General features: G+C 47.6%; 1 protein-coding gene across 11 annotated transcripts in view; it reads left to right on the top strand.

The window, feature by feature from the left end:
* Nucleotides 1-24,564, top strand: part of LOC119953399 (Fc receptor-like protein 5) — a 96,461-nt gene that overhangs the window by 28,592 nt on the left and 43,305 nt on the right. For 5 of the 11 annotated variants that reach the window (XM_038777642.1, XM_038777640.1, XM_038777638.1 and 2 more), the window contains exons 7-9: nucleotides 2,724-3,011; nucleotides 12,463-12,744; nucleotides 21,844-22,125. The exons of 2 other annotated variants lie outside the window; for them this stretch is intronic. In XM_038777642.1, coding sequence (XP_038633570.1) covers nucleotides 2,724-3,011; nucleotides 12,463-12,744; nucleotides 21,844-22,125 — 852 coding nt within the window. The remainder of the gene's footprint in view (nucleotides 1-2,723; nucleotides 3,012-12,462; nucleotides 12,745-21,843; nucleotides 22,126-24,564) is intronic. 4 more of the 11 variants (XM_038777646.1, XM_038777645.1, XM_038777644.1 and 1 more) reach the window with 3 other exon arrangements.

Below are 24,564 nucleotides of genomic sequence, written 5' to 3'. Positions count from 1 at the left end.
TTTTAGTATAGAATCCTGCTTTCGGGACAGCTTTTATTTCCAGCTGGGTTTAGTTATGGTCTTAGCTGCTCATCAGCTGCTTCTCCCCCAGTGTACATAGGAACTAGGAGCAGGAGTAGGCCATCTGGCCCCTCGCGCCTGCTCCGCCATTCAATGAGATCATGGCTGATCTTTTATGGACTCAACTCCACTTTCCGGCCCAAACACCATAACTCTTTATTCATTTATTCTCCAAAAAACTATCTATCTTTATCTTGAAAACATTTAATGAAGGAGCCTCAACTGCTTCACTGGGCAAGGAATTCCATAGATTCACAACCCTTTGGGTGAAGAAGTTCCTCCAGAGCTCAGTCCCAAGCTTGGTGCTGAGCTAACCCTGCTACTGATATATAATGCTTCTCTTTTGATCTCATCCTATATAAACAACTTGCCTTAGATGCCATGTTTTTAGCATGTAAGTGTGACATGCATTCTTATGTCTCTACTTTCACCTCATATCTCCTGTAGTTTTAACACCTACAATTCCGCACCTGATTGTTCTCCACTTCACTGAAGTAAATTATCTGTTTACCCTGCTGCTAAGCTAATTCACATATCAACTGCAGCCCCCCCCCCCCCAACCCCACCCAGGCAGCTACACTCCCCCTTTTCCAATTCTTTAAACATTATTTTATCCAAGCTTCTTTAATCCTTATTTTATCCAATTCGTATTTTTTTATTTTATTCGAGCTACTTGACACTTTAAAGATCAAAGTTTCACACTTTAAAAAAAATTCTGCTTTTCTATTCTTATGACCAAAGTGAATAAATTCACACTTCGCTACGGTATACCCCATCTCCCATCGTGCTGACCACTCACTTAACCTGTCCATGTCTTTTTGCAGCCTCTGTGTCACCCTCACAGGTTGCCAGTCCACCTAGGATTGTAACATCAGCAAACTTTGAAACTTTACTCTCTGTCTCTTTATCCAAGTCATTAATATAGCTAAACAGCTGAAGCCACTGATCCCCTTGGGGCATTACACTACTGCCTGCCAACTTAATAAAGTCCCATTTATATCAATTATTTGCTTTTTATCCATTAACTAATCCTCTACCCATGATAAAATACTATCCCCAACTCTGGGAGCCCTTATATTCCCTATTAATTCTTTTTGTGGCACCCTATCGAATGCGTTTTGGAAATCCAGGTAAACTACATCTACCCTACTCGTTACATCCTCAGAAAACTCTAATAAATTTGTCAAAAAGGATTTCCCCTTCGTAAAACCTTGTTGACTTGCTTCAATCATACTATTCTAACTACATTGACCATACTAAATTGCCCCTTAATTAGAAAAAATGAATTGGGCACTCTCAATTTATTTTTAAAAAGTAAATGCTGTGGCTACAATAGTTGGTCAGAGGCTATCAAATCTGCGGCAAGTAACTCGCTTCCTGACTCCCCAAAGCCTGTTCACAATCTACAAAGAACAAGTTAGGAATGAGATGGAATACTCTTTCTTTCCTTGGGTAAGTGCCACTCCAACAACACTCAAGAAGCTTGACCCCATCCAGGACAAAGCAGCCAGCTTGAATTGTATCCCTTCCACCAACATTCATTCCCTTCACTCCCTCCACCACCGATGCACAGTAACAGCAGTGTGTAGCATCGACAGGATGCACAGCGGGAACTTACCAAGGCTCCTTTGACAGCATCTTCCAAACCCACGACCACTACCACCTGAAGGACAAGGGCAGCAGATCCATGGGAACACCATCACCTGAAAGATCCCCTCCAAGACACTCCTGACTTGGAAATATATCGCTGTTCTTTCACTGTCACTGTGTCAAAATCCTGTAATTCCCTCCCTAATAGCACTGTGGGTGTACCTAGACCACATGGACTGCAGTGGTTTAAGAAGGCAGCTTACCACCACCTTCTCGAGGGCAATTAGGAATGGGCAATGAATGCTGGCCTAGCCAGCGAAACTCACATCCCTTAAATGAATTAAAAAGGAACCCAGTCATTTAAATTTAAACTTAAGAAATGTTTACCAGAACTTAACACCTGTACCAAAATCTGAAATACTTACTCTATCTACCTCTCACTCAGGCACAGTCTCCTATCTGCAACCACATTCTTGGGATGTGAGCCAGCGTTTGTTGTCCATCGCTAATTGCTCTTGGAACAGAATGGTTGACTTGGCCATTTCTCAGGCATTTAAGAATCAATCACATATGTCTACCATTTTCAGAACTTTGCACAGACTGCTTGATTTTCCAAACACCAGCCCTCCAGTAACTCTTCAAATGTTAATGAAAACAATGAGTAAACACAGGCTATTAGAGCTTTAGAAATATATAAGCTTAATCCTGTGAATCATCACTCCTGCCATCTCCCCGATGAGTACAATTGTTTAATTTCCCTGCTTCACATATTGAAGCAGATTGCAGTCACTCCACAAAGAGTCTTCCTGAGATTAAAAACTTAATAAACAGCAGGAACCAAACCTGAATCTCCTTATTTGTGTGATTCATCTGAATTGTTCCATTAGTCATAAGGGAAGTTAATCCTTTACAGTTTATATATAGGAGATAGGTAGAACATCCAGTCTCGTCAACGGGGTGTGTTGGCCTTTCTAATTCCAATGGCAGGAGAATGAGCTATAAAATTATATCTAGTATAAATTTGTTTATCTTCTAAAAGTATATCTTTATATCTTACGGTGCTTTTGTTTCAGTTCCAGTTTCCAACCCAACAATAAAAGGAAACTCTCTAAAAGATGTACATAAAACAGGAGAAGTGGTAACCCTGCTTTGCCACTCAACCACTGGAACACTCCCTATAACCTATTCATTGTTCCTAAACAAAAGATTCATCTACTCAGCCTCAAAGTCTAATACAGAGCCTGCAGCTTTTAAAGTGCTCATAAATGAAACCAATGATGGCGGGGAGTATAAGTGCAAAGCTGAGAATGAAATTCCAAACTTGTTCAAATACAGTGAAGGAATGAATTTTACAGTAAAAGGTATGTTTCCTTACGCTCAAAGCTGATAATATGAGAAGACACTGCAGAAATGTTGAGCTTTACTCTCTTTGATCAATAATTTCCTCACCTGTATATTATATGTAGAGTCCTCAGGTATTCATTACATTATGGCTGCCCGAACAATAACAGGAAAGGTGATATCAAAACAGAGTTAAAGAGTTGTACGGACTCAAAATGTTGACTCTCTCCACAGTTGCTGCCAGATCTGCTGAGAGTTTCCAGCATTTTCTGTTTTTATTTCAGATTTCCAGCATCCACAGTATTTTGCTTTTATGGAAGAAGATATACTGGGTTCTTAAAACAGATTTTAGAGTTGTGTGCATCTTGCCCATCGCCGTGATGTCCATAGCAGATTGGCTAGCAAACTATCAAACAGTTTGAGTACCAGACACCAGGGCTGGAATTTAATTTTTTATATTCGTTCATGGGACATGCGCATCGCTGGCTGTGCCAGCACGTATTGCCCATCCCTAATTGCCCTTGAGGGGCAGTTAAGAGTCAACCACATTGCTGTGGATCTGGAGTCACATGTGGGCCAAACCAGGTAAGGATGCAGATTTCCTTCCCTGAAGGACATTAGTGAACCGGGAGTATTTTTACGACAATCAGCAATGTTTTCATGATCGTCATTAGACATTTAATTCCGGATTTTTATTGAATGCAAATTTCACCATCTGCAGTGGCGGGATTTGAACCTGGGACCCCAGAGCATTACTTTAGGTCTCTGGATTACTACTTCAAGAACAATATCACTACACCACCGTCTCCCCTACTCATTTTTCCAGCCATTCGTTGGCGGCGGGATTCTCTGGTCCTGCCAGCTGCGCACTACTGCCCATGGGTTTCCTGGCAGCATTGGGTGCCTTCAATGCCTTGAATTCCCATTGATGGTGGCATGAACAGAAAACCCCGCCAGCAGCAAATGTCGTGCTGCCTCTTGCTGCCGGGAAACACATGGCTGGGAGGCCGGGAATTCTGCCCCAGACCTTTCGTTCTGCAGTCAACGTTCGACGGCAGATATGAAAGTGGGAGTGATTTCAGCTGGAGGGCAGGATGATTGATGATGCATGATCTTGGGCTGTTTACCACATTGCATAGCATCCCTGAGGAGCTTGTGGTGGGGGCAGACAGGAAGTTGCCATCCCAGCTCTTACCTCATGGAGGAAAAGAGTCAGGCACCATATTTAAATAGGCAGCCTGAACTATCCCTTCCACCATTGCCAGGTTACCACTCTGCCCTTCACCGCTAGATCTTCCTCCCTCCCTTGGTCATCCTGCATTACCCCCTACCTGGTCTCAAGCATAGGCTGGCATTTACAGGTGCTCCCCAAAGAGGGCAATGCCATGGCAACTCACCATTAGGAGTCACCTCGCTAGATGTGTGACACTTATGTGCAGCCACGAATGTGAACTTACTAATTTCTCGATGACGGTGACCTTAATTTTAAAAAATAAATTTAGAGTGCCCAATTCATTTTTCCAATTAAGTGGCAATTTAGTGTGGCCAATCCACTTACCCTGCACATCTTTGGGTTGTGGGGGCAAAGCCCACACAGACGCGGGCAGAATGGGCAAACTCTGCATGGAAAGTGACCCAGAGCCGGGATCGAACTTGGGACCTCATCGCCGTGAGGCAGCAGGGCTAACCACAGCACCACCGTGCTGCCCTCGGTGACCTTAATTTTGAGGATGAAAGTTAACTCATGTGAGATGGCCTTTTTGTTAGTATGCATGATATATTAATGCATGTGAAAGGGCTTCCTGACATAATTCATTCTGAAGCTGGATCCACCTCTAAAGTCCGGAGAATACAATTGCTAAAGTTCATCCTGCAATGGGAAACTGATTTATAGCCTCAAGCCAAATTAAATTCCCCCAGTCGCTGAGCTTCCTGCTGTTGCGAGCCCTAGAGATTCTGCTGCATGGTGTCTCTCACATGACATATCCACCCATTAAAAGGCCTCCACATGGGGCTCACATGATGAGCGCGGGGGTGGCTGTGTTTTTTTGCGGGCTCCAGCTCTACTCATCTTTTAACCCTTCGTTTTACCCTGGTGCACATTTCATATTGACTTTATCTTGGGTTACATGGCTTGCAACATGTCCCTGGGGGATCCTGAGTGGTGGTTTGCGAAGAAGAGTCAAGATAATCTGTAAAAGTCCTTGCTTGTTTGTGGCGGCCGGAGTGAGCTGGGGTGGAGCCCAGCTTGCAGTGGCGCAGTTGTTGCTGAGCGGGCTCTCATGCATCCCGATGATAACCACCATTGAAAATGTTGTCTTGGTTGAGGATCTCGGCTCTGCGGTGCAGAGTTGTTAGAGCTCATGGTGAAGAATTGCGGTGTGCCTCCTGCAGAGCAGTGGAGGCACATGAGGAAGTTCTTGAGCTTGAGAGAGCACTGTCCCTGGTGAGGACCCGCCTTTGTGCTATCGGGACCCTGCTGCATGGTGTCGTTTATCCTAACAGATTCGGGCAAGTTCTCCATTGAGTTTGAAAATTTAATGCCAGGCTTTGGCAATCCTGATTTGGAGGCGGGCTGTCAGATTTGATGGAGCACAACATCCAATCTTCGAGGCCAAAGGTCATTGGGCCCACCAATCAATGATCCTGCATTGTCCTATTCTTGATGCTTGTCATGAGGGGTTGGAGGTGGCCATATGGGTCGAGCCATTCCCCCAGGTCAGGCCTAGGCTGTCGACTGCCTGGACGGAGAGAGGTCAAGGCAGAAATGGTGGGGGTGGTGATCACATGAAACCATCAGGCTAAGTTCAAACATTTTACTCAACTCGACCTCTTGTGTTAATGACATGAAAAAGAAGCGACATACGATCAAAGACAACCTTTAAGCATGAAGGTTAGGGCAGCACAGGGATAGTAATTTATGTCACAGTTGAAACTGTACATAAGCCTGACCAGAAGTGGGTTACAGCAAACCGATCACCCACAAAACACACAGGAGGCAAACTCTGACCTGGATTCTTCATTCTGGAGCCTCAGTGCTCCCGCCAGAGGAGAATCGGGATTGGTGCTCCATTGGTGCTGGACGCGGAGCACCGATCTGAGACTTTCTTCTTTACCATGCAAATATATGCATGGCGGAGAGCTGACAGGATTCTGTTGGAAATCTGGTATCAGGCCGCCATGTTGAGCAAGCGGCTTGATCTCAAGGTCCGGCAGTGGGCCCCCTCCTGCCCACAATGCTAATCCTGCATCCCGCCCGGACAACTGTATTTATTGAAAGTCTTTCATTTAATGACAAACAAAATTGTCACACACATACTCTGACTATACAGTTGTATCTGACAAGAAAAAAAAACCCAAAATGTTTTAAAAGTAATAGAGATAGGTATTGATACAATCCCTACAGTGCAGAAGTAGGCCATTCGGCCCATCGAGTCTACACCAGCCCTTGGAAGAATACCCTACCTAGGCCTACGCTCACATCTTATCCCCTAACCCAGTCCAATCTTGTTTGGACATTCAGGGGCAATTTAGCAATTTGTCTCAACACTGTGCAATCAGACCAGATACTTGCAATTTACATTTTGCTAGTGCGGTCCATATTTGCAGATTGTGACAGGTGCGGTAATTTTATGGCTTAGAAAAGAACATTTTTTAAAACCCTAATGTCATCTGTGTCGGGGGAGTTGGGGGGTTTGTGGATAGTCCCACCACATATTACCCCAGGGTGAGGCCTCGTCTGAGGATTTTGCCCATCTTTTGGGGCATGTTTCTGTGGTGCTGCTTATGGGATCTCGCATCCCAGTTTTAATCTATATCTATCACTTTCCCTGTGTTATCCTTCCTCCCTCCTCCCACTCCCCGCTCTCTCTTCCTCTGCCTACTCCCTCTAGTTTACCCTACCCCTTCCTTCCTACCTCCTCCCCACAATCCTCCCCCACAGAGTGATGGTCTCAAACAGGTCTTCAAAGAGGCTGGTGAATCCTCCAATCCCCTGATGGCAAATTTTATTTTTTCCACTTTTAGGAATTCCGCTAGGTCCAACAGCCTCGGGTGGCGCTGCCAACCCCCCTCCGAGCAGGAGTCTCCACCGGGCAATCAGGGAAGCGAAGGCCAGAGCATCGGCCCCTCTCCCCATAAAAACCTCTGGCTGTTCCAACACCCCGAAGACCGCGACTAAAGAGCATATCCCCATCCTCATCAGAAAACCGTGGACATGGCCTTGAAAAAGGTGATCCAGAACCCAATGAGCTTGGGCAGGACCAGAACATGTGGGAGTGGTTGGTCGGACCCCCCCGACACTACTCACATTTGTCCTCCACCTCCGGGAAGAACTCCTGTGTCCTGGGCAGATGCACCCTGTGCACCACCGTTAGCTGTGTTAGGCACAGCCTTGCACATAAGGAGGTGGAGGTCACCCTAGGCATTGGCTTCAATCCAGAGTCCTATCTCCATGCCCAGCTCCTCCTCCCATCTTTCTCGTGTCCTGTCCAGTAGGGACATTTGTCCGTATATGTCGGCACATTTATCATCCCTTAACTCATCCGGCACTAACAGTCTGTCCAGTAGGGTTTGTCCGGGTAGCTGGGGAAACGCTGTGGTCGCCTTCCGGAGGAAGTCTTGCAGCTGTAAGTATCGGCGCTCGTTCCGTTTTGGGAGCTGGAGCTTCCCCATCAGTTCCCCCAGGATAGTTATTCCACCGTCTTTGTACAGGTCCCTTACTGTCAGTACCCCTTCATCCTGTCTCCACATTCTGTAGGTGGCTTCTATAATCGCCGGGACGAATCTATGGTTCCTGCAGATGGGGGTCGCAGCGGACTTATCCACTACAAAGAAGTCTATGCGGGAATAGGCTTTGTCAACATGGGAGAAGAAGGAAAATTCCTTCCTCCTTGAGTGATTGAACCTCCACGTTCCACCTTTCCCCCTTCTGCTCCATGAAGGTGGCGAGTTCTCATGCCATTCCTGCTTTTGGATCCTGCATACAGGTGAAGTCTCCCCTCATGATAAGTTGGTGGGAAGTCAAGGTCAGGGATCTCTGGCACGGTCTTTTTAATTAACTCGGCGTCATCCTCATTTGGGATGTATATATTTACAAATACCACCGGGGCCCCATCTAGGATCCCATTAACCATTACATACCGTTGCCCTGGGTCCAGCACCGAGTTTGTCGCTGTAAAGGCTGTCCATTTGTTGAACAGTATGGCCACTACCCCTGTGCCCTTCTGTCAAAGCACACCTGATATGTCTGTCCCACCCAGCTTTTCCCTACCCTCAGTTGGTCCCTCTCTCTTAGATGTGTCTTCTGAAGAAAGACCATGTCGACCCTCACGTTTTTTAGATGGGCGATGACTCTGGATCTTTTCACTGGCCCGTTAAGTCCCCTCATGTTTCAGGTACTATTCTGATGGGGAGTTTCTGTTCCTCCCCCCACTTCCTGTGGGATCAGCCATACTTTCCTCGTGGGCATGCCCCAGCATGCCAAGATTTCCTTTTGTTCACAGGCCAACCGACATGACCACTATCATCTTCCTTTTTCCAACCAACTCCACATGCGGCTAGTTGTAACCAGCATTCTACCCTCCCCCCCCACCCAACCCCTTTGCCTGCGCAGTCCACTTTCCCATTGCTTCCACCCCTTTGCCTGCTCCCCATCTGTTGTCTCTCATTATCCCACCCACGCCCTCGCTTGCTGCTCTATCCCCCCGCCAGCCCCCCCGGGCCAGGCACTCCCTTTCAAGAGACACGCCCCCCACCAGCCAACTCACTAGCACGGTGGCTGGCAGCCCCATGGAAACTGATGTTTTTGTTCCCTACCGCCCCCCCCCTCATTTCCCCAAGTAGAGTTGCACTCCCCTCCGCCCCAGTTTGTGTAAGTTCACATTGGTCTTAGTTTCCCCCCAGTTTCTCCCAAGTCCATTCTTTTGTGTGAACTGGTTTGCTTTCTCTGGCGTTTTGAAATAATGTTCTTTGTCGTGTGTGGTCCATGTCTTGTTGGGTACAACATGCCGAATCGCACCTTGCTTTTAAACAGTGCCGTTTTGGCCCCATTAAACTCTGCCCAGTGCTTGGCCAGGTCGGTTGCAATGTCCTGATATATGTGGATTGTGTGTCCTTTCCACTTATACAACAGCGTCCTCCTCACCTACCTCAGAACCCGTTCCTTGTCATGGAATTTGTGGAGCTTCACTATTATCGCCTGTAGTGGTTCCCCCGACTTGGGTTTGTGCCTGAACGACCTGTAGGCTTGGCGAGGCCCTCCTCCCCGAAAAGTATTTCGAACATCCTCAAAATAAATGTTGTCACGTTGCTACCCTCTGGTAGCCCGACAACACTCAGGTTCTGCCGCTGGGACCTGTTTTCTAGGTCATCCATTTTCCCCTTTAGCGCATTCCAGATATTAATTGAATTCAAATACCACCATCTGCCGTGGTGGGTTTCGAACCCAAATCGCCTGGGTTTCTCAGTTACTAGACCACTCACATTATTATTATTATTCTGGGTCGTTGCCAATCCTGCAACCTTGGTTTTGAGCGAGGCGATCCATGTGCCCTGGTCATTGCTTTTTCCAGGTCCCGCACCATCGTCTACTGAGCCTCCAGTCTCGGGGGTCTAGTGAAGGAGCTGGTGGGGGACTCAACACCCAGGACCCTTGGCGGACCCCCCTTCTGCAGCTTGGCAGTGGCAGAGGGGCACTTAATCAGTTCCCTGACCCCATTGATCTCCCACTGGCTCCACTGCACCAGGACTGCCCTTGGCCAACTTTGCACCAAAGCCTGCCCAGTGGAATACCTGAGGAGGGGGTCGGAGCGTCATGGTGTGGGGGGTGGGGTGACCCGGGCTTTAAGCCCTTTAATTGAATGCATATGCATGCTTAACATTGATTTACGTGTTCCCGCCGGAATAGGGCAGCTAGTTCGCTGAGGGTAGCGGCAGGTCGGCGGAGCATTGCAATGGGTCTGCCTCCCGGTGCAGATCCTGTCTTTTGAGCGAATGCATACCCCCACCGTCCCCCATGTAGGCACTCTGACCTACATCCAATAACCTTGTATCAGAAAGAAGTATCCAGGGAATAAGGCCGCAGAGGAAGTTGGAGGCGAGTAAAAAAGACATTTTGCACCAACTTAGGTTCTATACTCATCTGTCCAACATTAGTTTTTTCATCCTCTCCTTTCATTCCTTTGCCAGCAACAAATACCCAAGTACTGCACTTTACCATGCCACTACTTTTGCTGAAAGTGATGTGAAGTTTTCTTCCTCTCTCCTGCTGTCTGTGCCAAATAAAAGTGAACCAGGACACAGTGACATTGGGCAAAATTTTCAAGGGCCCCTGAAGATGTGTCTGGAGAGGGGAGGGGCCAGCAGGCCGTCAGAGAAAGAATGCCTGGTGGCAGGCTGGGTAGCCCTCGGAGTCGGAGGCTTCATTCATGGTGAATGCTCCATGCTCACAAATGGTTGCAACTGCGGCAGTCTCCATTACTGGCGGGAGACGTTCCCACATGCTTATGGTCATCATGCTTTTCACCCATGTATATCTCTCATTTGAAAATTAAGCCCTTGTGTCCGCCATCACTTAAATCATACAAGATAATGCACTCCAGCCGCAGCTCAGAAAAATCTACCTTGGGACATTCAGATAGTAATTCAGAGGGAGTGGAATGACTAGGACACAGAGCACAAGTGGAACCAACTCATGGTGTAACTCATTTGATGAACCCAGAGATCAGGCTTTCAAACCTTAAATGAATTCTGAATGTTGTCTGATGGTACAGGCACTGAAGGTCTGCCAAGCAGAATGCTGCAGATTGTTATCAATGTGCAAACTTATCTGCTCATTTTGCATGCCTTCCTTCAGAGGCATATAGAAATTTCAGGGAGATCTGCAGCATAACTCCCATGTTTGACCTATAATCAATCCCCTGTTGAAGATTCTTTAGGTGCACAGACTATGAGGACACTTGTCAAACAAGTTATCTATGAAATGAGGATTCAGGCTACCTTTGTGCAGCTTTGAGAAGCTGAAGAAACCGGGTGGTGCCATGAGACGTGGCTAGACCATTTTGCTGGTGACATTTTAACTAGCTTTGCTCTCAGTGCTCAGCAGCCATGATGAGGCAGATTGAGTGATACAGACAGAGTTGGAAAGGGAACTGACGATGGCACCATCTCCCACAATGGAAACATGACCATCTTCCCCCTTGACATCAATAGCGGCTTCATTGAAGAAAACTCAAAATGCCCACGCCACTGACACAATGACGAAAAATGCCAAAGCATCTCAGAACTTCACTCCCAGGAGGTAGCGATGAATCTAAATCCCAGCGGCTTCATGATCCTTAGCCTCTCCCAGACAGCTCTTTCTGGAAGCATCAGATTAGGTTTAACAGGGGCTGGTTTAGCTCATTGGGCTAAATCGCTGGCTTCTAAAGCAGACCAAACAGGCCAGCAGCACGGTTCAATTCCCGTACCAGCCTCCTCGGACAGGCGCCGGAATGTGGCGACTAGGGGCTTTCCACAGTAACTTCATTGAAGCCTACTCGCGACAAATAAGCGATTTTCATTTTCATTCTTCAACTGGACAGAGGCCACACACTCACCAAAGGAAAGCACCATAAACACCAGCACCACAGCACTGACACACAATGCATGTACCCTACATTAAACATCTTTATTCTGCTCACCTCATGTGTGCAGAAAATGTTCCTTCAAAGTTTTATGAGCATATTTCAATTGAGAAAATATGACTTTTCAGGTCTTGCCGGAAAATTTAAAGACTGTAGATGACGAAATATTTCTGACAGAAATGGGAAGAGTTAGACAGTATTGTCAATATGATATACACACTGCCAACTTAAACAAGGCTCTCCTGTGGGATTGCCTGCTGAATGGCTATTGCAGAAAGAATTGCGTTCTGATCTATACTTTCTTCACGCTCTTTCATACAGCTTTTGGCTGCCCTCAACAATTCTTTCTCCAGATCTTCCATGATGCAGAGCAAAGTTGTGCTGTACAGAACATAATACCAGAATCCTTGTAGTCTTAAAGGAACATACATCATCTCCATTTTAGACAATGTCCTTATAAAAGCATACATCTAGTAACTTAATGCAAGCAATGCCACAAGAGAGATGCAAGTTTGTAAAACTATTTTCCTTCGATAACTTCACGCCATCAGTTAGTATTCTTATAGCATACAAGGCTACGGAATATGGGATTAGAATAGATAAGTGTTTGATGGCCAGCACAGAGAAGATGGGCCAAAGGGCCTCTTTGTGTGTTGTAAAACTCTGACTCTAAGATCTTAACCACATTTTAATAACCTCTTGTATTTTACCACTAGCCAGCAATATTGAACTATTGGTCCCTGCTTGGTTACCAGGTGATATAGCTGTGACTAAAGTTTGGATTTATTTTGCTAGTTAACAGAACCATATTTACTCTATATCATATCAGCGATTCTTTTCATTTCAGTTCCTGTATCCACACCATTGCTTTATCCTCTGTTGAATTCTACCGAGGTGAAGTTAGGAGAAACTATGACATTGCACTGCATAACAAGCACAGGAACTCCACCAATCACTTACACACTGTATCGAAATCAATCAAGTCTTCAATCAGTCTCTACAATGCAGGCAATACCAGCAGTTTTTAAAATAACGATAGCGACAATGGAACATTCCGGAGAGTACAGATGCAAAGCTGAAAATCAAATTTCTTCACAACGCAGTGACGGCGTATCACTTCATATTTTAAGTATGTATATGCAAATGAACACTGGACCTTGCACCAAGTGTTCTTAATTACAGGTATCAGTGGGGTTGTATCAGGTAACTTTATTGATTGTACAATATTTATTTATATTCTAATTTCAGTTTTCCTAATTCATGGGGGAAGTAATAATACTTTGTTTTCAATGTTAACATTAAGAAGTAATGTTTTTTCTCCTTCAGGTTACTCTTCTTTCTTAAACCTGCTGACAGGTTTGTGATTTAAAGCTATGATCCTATCTATGGGTGCTGGTGGCTCTACACCACTTCACTCAAGTGGTCATTCTTCACACGCGACTTTAGGTCATCAGCATTAGCAGACTATGTGAATATTGAGCGACTCATCCAAGCCTGATTCCAACAACCAGACACGTACAAGTTCAAGCAGGAGTTACCGTGCAAGCAAACCATGGACTTGCAACGCCAATGGTTTCTGAAAAATGTGTCTTAAGTCGAAGCATTATAATTCGGAACTGATCTTCCCATAAGAAACACATGTTATGAATGGCCATTGGTTCCTGGACCAAGGATTGTCAAGTAACAATGCTTTGAATGCAAGATTATTTCTGCTGCAATAATTACTGATGCTTGGTTAAACCACTCCTCATGGATATTCCTATTGATTCTTGCCTTGCAATTGGATTTCCATGTCATTGGGCGAAATGCCTTGGAATACCCCTGAAAGCCTTGGTGTTTTCCGAATGGTACACAGGCCAAGTTTAGTTACCCACAGCACTGGCACTGAGCAGAAGAGTGAGCCTACCTTTAGCAGCTTTGTAACTTGGCATAGATTTCTCCTCTTTGCCAGCGTAGGTTCTCCAAAGCACCTCCCCCCCCAAAATAGCCCAGTTCCGTCAGCATCAAGAACTTGCCGAGCGCAATGTCAGCCAAATCTCAGGATAAACTTGAGCTGCCTCCTCATCGGCATTGGCCGCTTCACCTGAGACACTGAGGTTCTACAAATTGACCTTGGCTTTAAAACGCATAAATCACCTCCTATTTGCATTGAAAGGTTCAGCATTCAAACTCTCCCCCATTGCTCCTCACGATCATCATAAAGACTCCTAGCCTTTTCCTGAGTTATTCCGAAACTCACAGGAGCACGGCGCTGATTTTGGTCCTCCAACCAAACTATGAAGAGTTTGTCAACATGAGCAATAGGTTCTACACGCTGTTTAGTTATCGCATTGATTGCATTGCATTGGAGCCAAATCCTTAATATCTTCCTGAATTCTTAGCTTGTCTTTCAGGATGGTCATGATAGTCTTTCGGAGAATATCCAAAGCTCAGTGTCCGTCTCACCTTTTGCACACCTCTTTAAGTATTTCCATTTTTGTTTCCATAGTAATTGCTCTATGCTTCTTAGAAGAAAGAAACATCTCTTGCACCACGTTTCTTCTTTTCTGCCGTTATTATGGGCCAAGAAACTCTAAATTTTAGGAGTTTGGAGGAAAAAAAGGCAGCAAGTACTGACTGCAAAAGTGCATTAATCAGCAACAGAACAATGATAAGCATGTACAGAATGGATGGCAATAATGTGCCGTCAAGAGTTTGCAACTGATGTGCCGTAGGGAGGTTGCCACTGACCTGACATCATAGGGCCCCAACCAATGTGGGAGAGCCGACCGGATTCTCCATTTCAGAGATATATAAGTGTTGACGCCGGAACAGACGTGGTGGACTTCTGCAAAATTGGTGCTGTTCCGGAGCAATTCCTGAATCATTCATGGGCTAGCACTGGCGCCATGTGGAACACGAGCGATTCAAATGAAAAATGGTGTCTGATTCACCACAGTCGGGATTGGCACTCCAGAGGCTGACAAGCAGCAGCTGCATATTTGCACGCCACTCCCCAAACACACTCATCCCAGCCAACAAGATGGCACTAGTTGTTCTGGAGCCCGCCCATCTCATTGATGGGTCAGCAAGGGCCAGAAGGTGCCTAGTGGGACACCTAGTCGACCCTGCACTATTTTCACAGTGGGCAGTCGGCGGCAAGCGCAGTTGCATGGCTGCCTTGCAGGCTGCGGCAATGTTGTTCCATTCCTGTCCAAGCCACTCCACGTCCCAACCCCGTTTATTGTACGTGCGGAGTAGAACGCATTGACCCCGCTATCGAGGCACGGGAGCATGGCATTCCATCAGGCACCCAGCACCAGCCACAATTTTTGCCTCACGCGCGATTCTCCGCCCAATCGCATTTCCCGATACCGGCATCGGCCGACGGAGAATCCCATCCCAAATGCCGTTCGTCGTAACTTGAATGTCATAAAGTCAAGGTCTACCTGTATAAGGAATCCTCTCTGATATGATCAGTTAAAACATGGCAGATTAGGGATAAGAATCCAAAGGTGTTCTTAGCAGGATTTCTACCAGCATGAGGGAGTCCACCATTGCCTGTTTGTAAAATCACAGCTATGCTATCAGTTCTTTATCGCTGCTTCCCAGGGTTGACCATCACCTTCCTTGAAATGGCCCAGGAGGTGGATGGGGAATAAATTCAAGTGGATCTATACGCAATTTAGCGTGGCTAATCCACCTTCCCTGCACATTCTTTAGATTATGGGGCGAAACCCATGCAAGCAGGACAATGTGCAAACTCCACATGGTTCCCCAGAACCGGGATCGAACCTGGGGACCTCGGTGCCGTGAGGCAGCAGTGCTAACCCACTGGGCTACCGTGCTGCCCTCATGTCTCGTCTCATCTGGTACTATCACCGAGCTTGTGTTAGATCTGTGAGGGTTGTAGTGTTGAAATTCGTACCATAGGAGTTCTCCACCCCAGTTACAACCATACCTTTGATGATGGTTTGGTTTATGGTTGAGCCTCTGCCCATTTTAGTCAATCACAATGGCTTCCACATGGCTTCCCGTACCAGCCTCCCCGAACAGGCGCCGGAATGTGGCGACTGGGGGCTTTTCACAGTAACTTCATTTGAAGCCTACTTGTGACAATAAGCGATTTTCATTTCATTTCATTTCATTTCATTAGGCCAGGACCTGGTCTCTACCTTTCGTTTAGCCCTTCCAGCCCATCTTGCCAGATTTGCTTTCTGTTTGGGAACTGTGGTTTGCATTGTGCTCTATTCTTGGAGTTTGGGTTCATTTAGACATTCATTTATGATTGTTTGATGTAATCTCACAGCTCCTCAGACTCATTTTGTTCCATGTAGATGCCTAAACCTTCATGGATTGGATTGGAGCAGATCATTCAATGCGGAGGAGCATTCCCTCATGTCCGACAGCTCTAACTCTTTTAGCCCTTGTTATATTCCCCCATTTGTGAAGGACCACTAGGCATAGAGGCCCTCGCCTCCCTGCCCACCTCGGTCGCTGGCACTGCCAGAGCTGGAGGTTTCCTATTGGCTCTCCAAATTCATGGCCCACCCGCCATCCTTAAGTGGACAGAACTCCATGAGGCAACCAGTTCCTCCAAAACCTGCCGGTGTCTCACCCCAACACCATTTCAACCCAAAGGTGTAACTGGCATGGCGTAACAAAATTCAACCCTTTGGTCCGCCATGGCTTCACATCGTAAAGTACCGCTTAATCTAGCCCCCTTAATCACCAGCTCAGATACATCCGCCTGGGGAAATTTAATTCACAGGGGAGTGTAATGAGTAAGACACAGAGCACGAGTGAGCAGAAGCAGCTGGCTGCAGCACAGAAACAGCAATGTACTGATCAGGGGGAACCAACACATGGTGCAACTCAGTTGATGAGCTCAGATATCCAGTTTGCAAGAAGAAAAATACATTCTGAGCACTGGACCATGGTGCAGGCACTGATGACCTGCCAAGTAGAATTCTGCAGATGGCAGCTTGCATAAAAGAGGTTCATTAATCATCAATGTGCAACCTTAGGTGCTTGTTTTGTATTATTTGGGAGCACATAGCAATTTCAGAGAGATCTGCAGCGTAACTCCCAATGTTCAATCCATATCCCCAGTTGGAGATTCTTTATTGCACTGTTTACTCTTGAGGATTTGTGAGACCTGAGGATTCAAGCTATCATATCCAGCTTTGACAGGCTGAAGTATTCAGGTTGAACTGTGAGGCATGTCTTCACCATTTCACTGGTGTTGTTGGTTCTGTTCTCAGTGATCAGTGGCCACAACGAGGCAGAGTTATGTAATAGGGACCTGGTTGGAATGGGAACTGATGATGGTCCCATCTCTCACAATAGCAACCTGATCAGCTTCCTTGATGGACACGAACCTCTGCTTGGGTTTAGGAAAACACAGAGGGCTGTCCTATCTACACAATGGCAAACATGCCAGAGCATGCAGCTGGTCCATCTCACCCAATACTCCCAAGTTCCAGACATGCATCAGCCAGCTGCTTCAAGGACTCTCAGACAGCACTTTGCTGAAGCATCCGGTTACATTTAACAGGACAGAGGCCACACACTCACCAAAGGAAAGCACCACAAACATCAATATGAGATGCTATACAACATGGTGCTGGCGCACAGTACGTGGACCACGGATTAAAGATCTGAATCTGTTCATATTATGAGTGCAGAAAATGTTCTTCCAAAGATTTATGAGCATATTTCATAACATTGAGAAAATAGGTTTTTGATTCACTTGGAGAATTTAAGGACCTTAGATTAAGACATTTTAGTAGGGATAGCAATGGGAAGAGGTAGACAGGATTGCTATGGTATGAATCATAGAATTTACAGTGCAGGAGGCCATTCGGCCCATCGCGTCTGTACCGGCTTTTGGAAAGAGCATCCTACCCAAGCCCACACCTCCACCCTATCCCAATAACCCAGCAACGCCACCCAACACTAAAGGGCAATTTTGGACACTCAGGGCAATTTAGCATGGCCAGTCCACTTAACCTGCACATCTTTGGACTGTAGCTTGGTAGCTTGCTGAATTGCTCTTGCAGCCAGAATAAGGTTCTGATTCACAATATTATCATATTGTTCAAACTCCCTCACACTGTTCTTGAACACTTCCTTCTCCAGGGCTTCCGTCATGCAGGGCATGTAGTATGTAGCACAAAACCAGGAGAATCTCTGTAGCCTTAAAGGAACAAGCAGTTACATTTCAGTCGTTATCATTTTATTGTCCTTCTAAAACCATGCATTCATTGACTTAGTGAGGAAGGCCCTCACTAAGAGCATCAACAATCTCAGACCATCAATTTTGGACAAAATTGCCTGCCTCGTGATACCGCAAATGCGAACCACGATTGGGTGGAGAATTGGGCGTCCGGTCAAAATCAAGGCACCCGCCCAACGCCAATTCGGGTGCCATGCTCCGGTGCCTCGCTGGTGGCAATAACAAGGTGTGCGCCTGCGCCGGCATGCAAAACCAGCATTTAGATGCATTTAAATGGGATTAGCATGTTTGACTCACTGTGCTCCGAGCCTCCGCAATGCTCTGCCCCTCTCAGGCGGAGGTGATGGTAGGCATGGTTAACAACAGTTAGTTACAGATGGGGACTGGGTGCCATAGCTGCTGAGGGGGAGAGAGATGGTAAGCAAAGTTTGAAGACTGTTAGAAATTGTAGCACTTGTAGGGGATGGCTGCCAGGGCAGGGAGGAGTACGGGGGAGGAACTTGGTGACAGGTCCGTGGATTTGGAAGTGCCCCCCTCAGGATTGGGTGGCCTGGCTCAGGCTGCCATTGCTGCAGTATTTGTTTTAAAACTTTAAACCATTTGGTTCAAGTTACAGGCCCCTCACTGCACAATATACTGACTGCTCACTGTGTCCTGTCAATGATCATAGAGCCTCTGGTCATTTGGGAGCTCACCCAGGCCGCCCCTCTGGAGACTCTCAGACCCATCAACTGGGTGGGCGTGGCCAAGCTCAATCAGTGATACACCAGCTGCTGCCACTGCTCAGTGCATTCATCAGAAGCTCAGATGAACAGCAGAGTTCATCCCAAAAGAAATCACACATGTACCGTGGCCTTTGGCACCCTCCCTGGACACTGCCCCTCTCAGGGCACAGGCCTCACCAGTGGCACTATCAGCTACCCCACTCCGCAGGACCACCAGCTGTTTCCAAGCTCTGGCTGCCTACTGTGTGCCCCTGCTCCCATCCACCCTGCCCTGGACAGGTTGTCACAACCTGTGTGTCACACCCAGGACCCACATCACACTGCAGCTGTGCTCTCAGCAGACTCACACTTCCCAGCTGTAGGACCTGCCCACACACAAGGCTCTAAGCATGGAGATGATTAATGGCACACATTGGCCCTCTCCGCCACACAATTAGGTGCCTCCTTCTGGCGGCGTAACACACAGCCCACCCAATGAGGATACCCACAGTCGGCCCCACTGGGGAAACAGGACAATGGCCGCAGAGCCGAGTGCTGACACGATTGCAGCAGCCATCAGTACCCCTATTGACAGGTGCAGGTGGTGAGGATAGAGGCTCCTGGTGCCACTCACTGATGGGGACAGGAATGCTGTGTGTGTGTGTGTGGCGGGAAGAGGGGGGAGAACATGTGGCGGATGGAGTTGAAGTGCGACTCAGGGTCACCACGTAACCTGTTGGGTCTGGATGGACAAGTGAATATTCAACTTACAAACATGTCTTCTCTATTCCCCCGCAGCAGAGAATTAATTTTGGAGTACAGCCAGGAATGCTCACTATCTACCTGGCCATGGCTGCTATTACGGATGCATGAGATGCAGGGCCAGCTCGGGGAGGACCCTGCACAAGAAGTGCCTGCCCCAGCAGGGGCCAGCCAGTCAGGCTTGAGTGCAGCCGTCCAACAGGCATAGGAGGAGGTGCGAAGGAGGCGCTACAATAGGGCACGTGTATACTGCAGCACCTGTTCTTCGAGGAGCTGACGGACCAAAGTCTTTGACTAACCAGAGTGATCACCTGTGCCAGATCATGGCACACCTGGCACTGTGGGGGTAAGGAGGAGGGTACCGGTTCCTTGTGGCCGTCAAGGTGATGGGTCCTGAATCTTTATGCCTCTGAGTCTTTCCAGGGGCCGAGCTGGGACCTCTCACACATCGTACACAAGTGCACCTGCGCTGTGACAGGTGACCCATGTACCCGGGCAGCAGACTGTCTAAACTTCAGTGTGGACCAGGCACACCAGAATGCTCGAGCAGCAGGATTTGCCACCACTTCTGGCATGCCCCAGGTCCAGGGGGTGATTGACGGCACATGTGTCCCCCTATGAGCACCAGTTCATCAAGGGGTGCCCTTTATCATTTGGAAAATGTTCCATTCCCTGGATGTGAAGTTGGTGTGTGACCACCAGTTGCACATTATGCATGCCTGCACCCGATACCCAGGAAGCATGCACGATGCATATATCCTGGCGCACTCATCGGTTCCCGGCACCTTCAAGTTGCTCCCTCGGTTTGGCTCTTGGGCCAACTTAACGAGTGACTAACTTCCATATTTTACATGGTCAACTGCTCCTTCTAGGTGTGACCCCTGACAGCACATCAGACGTGGAGGCGGCCTTCTGTGTATCTCGCCCTCTGACCTGAGATGCCTTTCGCGGCCGTCCTCTGGAGGGCCTGGACCTGGATGGGCCCGGTAGACTTTCAGGTGTCGCAGGTGATTATGTGCCATCCTGTTCTGCCCACTGCCCATCAGATGCGCCAGTGTCAGGTGGGGGGATTCAGAAGGGCTGAGGTGTTTCTGCACCTCCCCTGAGGGAGACACCGGCATAGGCTCCATCACTTCCTCCTCCCTCAGGGTGCTCGATGGTCCACGGCTACTCCATGGTAAGGCCGAATGACCTCCGAAGGCGCCATCATCACCTGGCACTGCCAGCCCTGGAGGCAGGCTCGCATCTCAACCAGGGCCTCGATGCCCTGAACCATGGAGCACTGAGACTGGGCCATGCCCCTCAGCGAGTGAGTCACATTCCTCATTGCCTCGGTCATGTCCCCCTGTGACTGGCCCAGATCAGTCAGTGCCCAGCCAATGCTCTTAATGCCCCCAGGCGTGACCATTTGTGATTGGGCCAAGCTCTGGAGCACTGCAGAAATGTCCATGCATGCCCAGTACATGCCTGTCACTGGGCTACCATGCCTCAGCCATCGACCACACAGTGTGACCCATGACTGTGGCTATTCGTCCCATGGTTTCCACCATGGACGCCACCCGTACATTGTTTGCATGGGTACCATGCATTGTTGGCATGATCCTCTGCACCTGAAGGTGACTGGATACCTCCAGCTGCACCTGCAGGTGGTAGAAAGTTGTAGCTGCTGGCATGTATGTGCACGACACCTGGCCAAAGAGGGCAATACAATACAGATGCTTTGGTTTGGTGCATGGTGGGATGCGAAGGAGATGCAGGCAGGTTGGTTTTGATTTTGCTCCAGGGGATTGGGGGCGACGATGTGAGGAGTGAGTGAGGAGTGAGGGACGAGTGATGCCAGGGGAACAGAGGTGGTGCCTCACCCAAACTGCCCTAAGGAGGTCTTTCATCTTCCGACACTGTGTGCCAGTCCGCCTCGTGAGGCTCATACCACTGACCGGCTCGGCCACCTCCGGCCAGGTCCAGTTGACGACCGCGGGCGGGAACGTCCTGCCCAACCTGGGGAAGAGGGCGTCCCGCCTCTCCTCTACCGCCTCCAACATGCTATCGAGCTCCGTGAAGCCAGGTGCTGCTCTTCTCTGGGCCATCTTCTTGGCTGCAATAAGTGTGTGTGGGGAGTGGAATGCTTATATGCAGCTCCAGCTCGTCAAGTTCTCCAGCGCCAATTCCGGACTCAGCGTATCCGACACCGGTGGGAATGAGAATCGATCTAGATTCATGTGGGCAGAGTGCTGGCCCATTTGCATGTCCTGAATTGCTCCACAAATAGCAACCCCAACGGGAATACAAACCGCACATAATTCAGTCCCGGCCTCAATACTTAGTCTTCCAAACTGAGAATTTTGCCCATTATATCATGTTGTGATGTTTTACAATTTAACCACATTTTAACAAAATCTTGATTTTACCACTAGCAAACAATATTGAACTATTGGTCCCTGCTTGGTTACCAGGTGATATAGCTGTGACTAAAGTTTGGATTTATTTTGCTAGTTAACAGAACCATATTTACTCTATATCATATCAGCGATTCTTTTCATTTCAGTTCCTGTATCCACACCATTGCTTTATCCTCTGTTGATTTCTACCGAGGTGAAGTTAGGAGAAACTATGACATTGCACTGCATAACAAGCACAGGAACTCCACCAATCACTTACACACTGTATCGAAATCTATCAAGTCTTCAATCAGTCTCTACAATGCAGGCAATACCAGCAGTTTTTAACATAACAATAGAGACAATGGAACATTCTGGAGAGTACAGATGCAAAGCTGAAAATCAAATTTCTTCACGACGCAGTAAAGGAATATCACTTCATATTTCAAGTATGTATATGCCAAATGCACTTCTTGCCTTCTTAATTGCAAGTATCAGTGGGGTTTCATCAGAAAACTTTGTTCATTATACAATATTCATTTATATTCTATTTTCAGTTTTCCTAATTCATAAGAGAAGTAATAACATTTTGATTTCTCTGTCAACGTTACGTTGTAATGATTTTCTCCTTCAGGTTTCTCTGCTGTGTTGACCATCCTGACACATTTAAATCTGTGGTCTTGAGAGTGCTGGTGCCTCCAAACCACCTCGCCCACAGCCACTCTTCATGCATGACTTCACACTATCAATGCTGGCAGGATGTTTGAATCTCGTGGTCAGTTTTAAAATAGTACGGTTGCATTGACAGCAATGTGACACTGGGTCACATTGTGACACTGTGACACCAGATAACCAATTTTAATGATGTTGGCTGAGCAATTAATATTGGCCGGAGCACTAAATCCTATACACTTTCTAGAAATACTACCCGAGGGAATAAGACTTCAGTTTAACATATCATCCAAAAGGCAACACCGCTATCAGTGTAGCACTCCCTACGTGATTTTGTGTTCAAGTGTCTGTTATGTATCCCAGAACCACAAGCCTTTGACTCAGAGGCAAGAATGGTACTCATCGATGACAGCAGTGGTTCAACATAGATTTATCTTGATACTGCTAATTTTAAAAGTTGCGCATCTAGTGTAGTGATTAATAACCTTGTGATCTGCAATTTCTTTCTTTCTGTGCATACACTTAAACTTGAAGAATTAAAAAGGAAGTTCCAAAATATAGTGCAAACTTCCTTATTCAAACAACTTGTATCACAATAGTACTGAGTATACACACCAGGAAAGTCCCTGGTTTAATTCCTACTAAGTATTGAATTAGGTGTCTTAAATGAAGCAGTGATGGTAAAGTTATCACTGGCCTCAGTGTTATCAATCTCGAGAGTACAAAAATAAACCAGTGTTCAAGAGCTTGATGTCTACTCAGTGGCCTATATGGAAAACCTTGGGCGGGATTCTCCGACTCCCCACTGGGTAGGAGAATCACCGGGGGTCGGCGTGAATCTCGCCCACGCCGTCCTCCAAAATCTCCCGCCCCCCCCCCAAAAACCGGCCTAGCATGAGTCGCGCCACCCGCCTCGGAGAATGGCAGGGTCCGGCGCGACTCAATGGGTGCCGGGGCTGCCATGCGGGAGGTGCCCCACGGTGGCCTGACCCGTGATCGGGGTCCACCGATCCGCGGGCAGGCCTGTGCCGTGGGGGCACTCTATCCTTCCACACCGGAACCTGCCCTCTTTCATCCAGGCCGTACATGGTCGCCTGTTGTTTTACCTTTGCGAAAAATTGGTGGGGGTCTGCGGTGGGGAGAAACGGAGTGATCTTCTCACACGCGTCCCTGAGTTGGGTTACAGTTAAGGTGTAGGTGATATCGGTTGCGCCGTCTGTGGTTGCCTTTCTTTGGGTGGTGACTGGATTCATAGGTGCGGGTGCTATCTGATCTGTGGGGGGTTGGGGTGCTTTCCTCTTTTGTTGCGCTGCTGGCGCACATGTTCCCTGAACATAGCGCCGGCTGTCTCACTCAGTTCCTGCCAGTCTGGGGCATTCTCCTCATCTAACTGCGTTCCAAAGGTGCTTTGGAACCCATTCTGTACGGAAAGCAGAGATTGCAGCTCCGCAATCTGCTTCCTACACTTGGCGTGATCCACTGTGCTTTGCCTTTGTTCAGTGGTGGCAGCATGGAGTGCTCTTAAAGCTGCTTTTAGGTCAGAGCATTGCCTCTGCAATGCCTCTACCTGCTTTTCCGATTCCTCTCTTATCAGGACTGCACGTTGCACATCTTGATAGGCTTTTTCGTATTGGGTTTGGGAACTGCTCAGATGGGCTAGACAGGACTGATGTGCCCTCTTGGCATCATCCACCTCTCTACCCTTATCTGCCAGCTTCCCTCTTAGTTCTAAGTTTTCCTTCTCAATGTCCCTGACATCCAGTTTGCTCATTCTATTGCGTTCTTCTAATTCTGCTCGGAGCGTCCGAACGACCTCCTCAGTGCCTCGCAATTGTGCCAAACAGGACACGATTGCCATCGGCTTGCGTGCTTTACTCGGATTTTTCTTATGAATTTGAGAGAGGTTCTCCCACCAAGTATGTCTTATACTCCCGGGACCTGTCTCCTCATTCATACAGAACTCATTCCAAAGGGGCCATCCCTTTCCTTTCAGATACTTGCGGAGTTCCAGCTCCCACACGGGACACTGGCCTACTCGGCTACTGCTGGTCGCTGCGACCAAGAACTGCTTTGGGTTCATGAGGCGTTCCATTGCCTGCATGGCCATTTTCTCTTTCTTACTTAAATTTGAAACAGGGGGTGTTGAGGTAATGTTTTAAAAGACGGGTAAGGCTTTCACTATGTTCCGCTTACAAAACTCCCGACAGTTCGTCGCA

This window comes from Scyliorhinus canicula, chromosome 18 (genome assembly GCF_902713615.1).
Source record: "Scyliorhinus canicula chromosome 18, sScyCan1.1, whole genome shotgun sequence".
Taxonomy (NCBI): Eukaryota; Metazoa; Chordata; class Chondrichthyes; order Carcharhiniformes; family Scyliorhinidae; genus Scyliorhinus; species Scyliorhinus canicula.
The sequence above is the reverse complement of the archived record's forward strand: the minus strand, read 5'-3'. Positions and strand labels throughout refer to the sequence as shown.